Source organism: Sceloporus undulatus, unplaced genomic scaffold (genome assembly GCF_019175285.1).
Source record: "Sceloporus undulatus isolate JIND9_A2432 ecotype Alabama unplaced genomic scaffold, SceUnd_v1.1 scaffold_10328, whole genome shotgun sequence".
In the NCBI taxonomy this organism is placed as follows: domain Eukaryota; kingdom Metazoa; phylum Chordata; class Lepidosauria; order Squamata; family Phrynosomatidae; genus Sceloporus; species Sceloporus undulatus.
The window spans coordinates 1-2511 of NW_024813246.1; the positions used below are offsets into that span (position 1 = coordinate 1).

The following is a 2511-nucleotide window of genomic DNA, read 5'->3' on the forward strand; positions in this document are numbered from 1 at the left end:
TTATTTATAAACGTCATTTAATTCATTTAGTGTGTTTTATTTATTCATTTAATTTAATTTTTTATTTTATTTATTCATTTCATTTAATTCATTTATTTTATTTATTCATTTCACTGAACTAATTTATTTTATTTTATTTATAAATTTGTTTTAATTCATTTATTAATTTATTTATTTTGTTGTATTTATAAATTTCATTTATTTTATTTATTCATTTCGTTTAGTTCATTTATTTTATTTTATTTATAAATTTGATTCAATTCATTTATTAATTTCATTTCATTTATTTATTTTAGAGTGTTTATACATTTCATTTAATTATTTCATTTAGTTCATCTATTTTTCTGTATTTATAAATTTCATTTAATTCATTTTTTAATTCATTCATTTCATTTAATTCATTCATTTTATTTATCCGTTTCATTTAATTCAAACCATCCCTGCTCACTTTAGACTCACTAAGGGCCAAAACGCACCGCAGGAACAATCCGATTTGAAATCGCTTTAACCCCACATTTGACATCTCAGTGCTTTGGAATGCTGACAGAGAAGCCTAACAAAACTACAGTTCCCATCATCCCCTAGCATTGAGCCAGGGCCGTCAAACTGGACTATCCTTTATGTGCAGATTGCAGAGCGCGACATACAGAAGGAGGCGAAGCACATGCTGCGATAAATGGACGACTTCCACAACTACCGGGAGCACTTTTTTCTAAACAAATTTTTAACATTATTACACAAACAAGGTTCGAATTCCCGTGTCGCCAGTCGCTCACCGGCTGCACCAAGACGTTGTTTTTCCCGTAAAGGAGCGTAGCCCGCGAATTTTGGTGGAGCGATTCGACGTAATCTCTGGCCGACAGAGACGGACGGTCATCCATGCTGCCGCTCGAATGTCTCTTCTGGATCTGGGGGGTTAATTAAATGGGGTTAATGGGTCTAAAGGACTCGTTTTTGTCCTGTCTTTTCCGCATCCCTCCATCCGCCGCCGGACGTACGCAGAGTGCCGGACGCTTGGTCGGAGAGTCCTGGCGGCAATGGGAGCTGTGGATCCGGTGGCGCTGGACGAGTTCGTCAGCCGAAGGGTCGGTCCAAAAGTGGTCAGAGGTCTTCATCTTGGTGTATTCGAGGGCGCAAGGGCCGACTGTGGGGAGAAGATGGACGTGGGTCAGGAGAATGAGGGACAATGGGAGGGAAGGAGAGAAGGAAGAAAGGAAGGAGAGAGAGAAGAATAGGAGGGATAGAGAAGGAAGGAAGGAGAGAGAGAGGAATGGAAGGAGGAGAAAGGAAGAAGAGAAAGAAGAATGGAAGGAGAAGGAGAAGAAGAACAAAAGGAGAAGGAGAAGAATGGAAGGAGAGAAAGAAGAAAGGAAGGAGAGAGAGAAGAATGGGACAGAGAGAGAAGGAAGGAAGGAGAAGGAGAAGAATGGAAGGAGGAGAAAGGAAGAAGAGAAAGAAGAATGGAAGGAGGAGAAGGGGAGATGAGATAGAAGAATGGAAGGAGGAGAAAGGAAGAAGAGAAAGAAGAAAGGAAGGAGAAGGAAAAGAATGGAAGGAGAGATAGAAGAATGGGAGAGAGGAGGAAGGAAGGAGAGAGGAAAGAATGGAAGGAGAGGGACAGAAATGGAAGGAGAGAAAAAAGAAAGAAGGGAGAAGAATAGAAAGAGAAGAAAGGAAGGAGAAGAAGAAGAACAGAAGGAGAGGGAGAAGAAAGGAAGGAGGAGAAAGGAAGGAGAGGGAGAAGAATGGGACAGAGAGAGAAGGAAGGAATAAGAGAAAGAAAAATGAAAGGAGAAGGAAAAGAACAAAAGGAGAAAGAGAAGAATGGAAGGAGAAAGAGAAGAATGGAAGGAGAGAGAGAAGAATGGGAGAGAGAAGGAAGGAAGGAAGGAGAGGGGAAGAATGGAAGGAGAATGGAAGGAGAAGAAAGGAAGAGATATCAGAATGAAAGGTGAAGCAAGGGAAAAGAGAAGAATAGAAGGAGAAGAAAGGAAGGTGATAGAAAAGAAAGAAAGAAAGAAAGGAAAAGAATGGAAAGAGAAGAAAGGAAGGAGAGATAGAAGAAGGGAAGGAGAGGGAGAAGAAAGGAGGACGAGAGAGGGAGACTTTAGAAAGGCCCGCATCCCGAACTCGTTACTTAATTACCGAGTAAAGAAGCGAGGATCGGCCCGTCAACGGCGTCCATCATTAAGGCCTCCTTCTCGTAGTATTTGCTGCGGGGAACGAGAGACAATTAAGACTAATGAGTGCCACCATTAAGACCGTAGAGTTGCGCCGGAGGTGAAAACGAATTGCGTTTTTGCTTTTTTGCACGCTGTTTCGCCAAACTCGCCTGCTGTTTTCAACCAAATGGAGGACGATCTTGTCCAGGACCTTCTCAAAAAGCGCTGTCCGGATCCAAAGATGGCGCACGGCCTGCGGCGACAGGTTCAGCGCTTTCTGGGCCTTGCGCGTGTTTTCGTGGAGTGCCGGAGCTTGGTTTCGCCTGCGGAAAGGGAGACAAGGTTTGAA

The 2511-nt window shown here is 42.2% G+C and overlaps 1 protein-coding gene across 1 annotated transcript; it reads right to left on the reverse strand.

The window, feature by feature from the left end:
• Window positions 1-314: 314 nt before the first annotated feature.
• LOC121918396 (small G protein signaling modulator 1-like) lies at window positions 315-2483 on the reverse strand. The gene is made up of 4 exons (XM_042444450.1): window positions 2333-2483; window positions 2146-2213; window positions 999-1144; window positions 315-908 (listed from the first exon to the last, which is right to left on the reverse strand). Exons 2-4 carry the CDS (start codon window positions 2186-2188, stop codon window positions 612-614), a joined length of 486 nt encoding a protein of 161 aa, XP_042300384.1. The 5' UTR covers window positions 2189-2213; window positions 2333-2483; the 3' UTR covers window positions 315-611.
• Between the last annotated feature and the right edge of the window lie 28 nt (window positions 2484-2511).

Coding starts and splice junctions, on each gene's coding strand:
- LOC121918396 (XM_042444450.1), bottom strand. CDS start 2,188: ATGATGGACGCCGTTGACGGGCCGATCCTCGCTTCTTTACTCG. Junction 1,145..2,145: donor GATCCTCGCTTCTTTACTCG/GTAATTAAGTAA, acceptor TTCTCCCCACAG/TCGGCCCTTGCGCCCTCGAA. Junction 909..998: donor CCAAGCGTCCGGCACTCTGC/GTACGTCCGGCG, acceptor TTAACCCCCCAG/ATCCAGAAGAGACATTCGAG.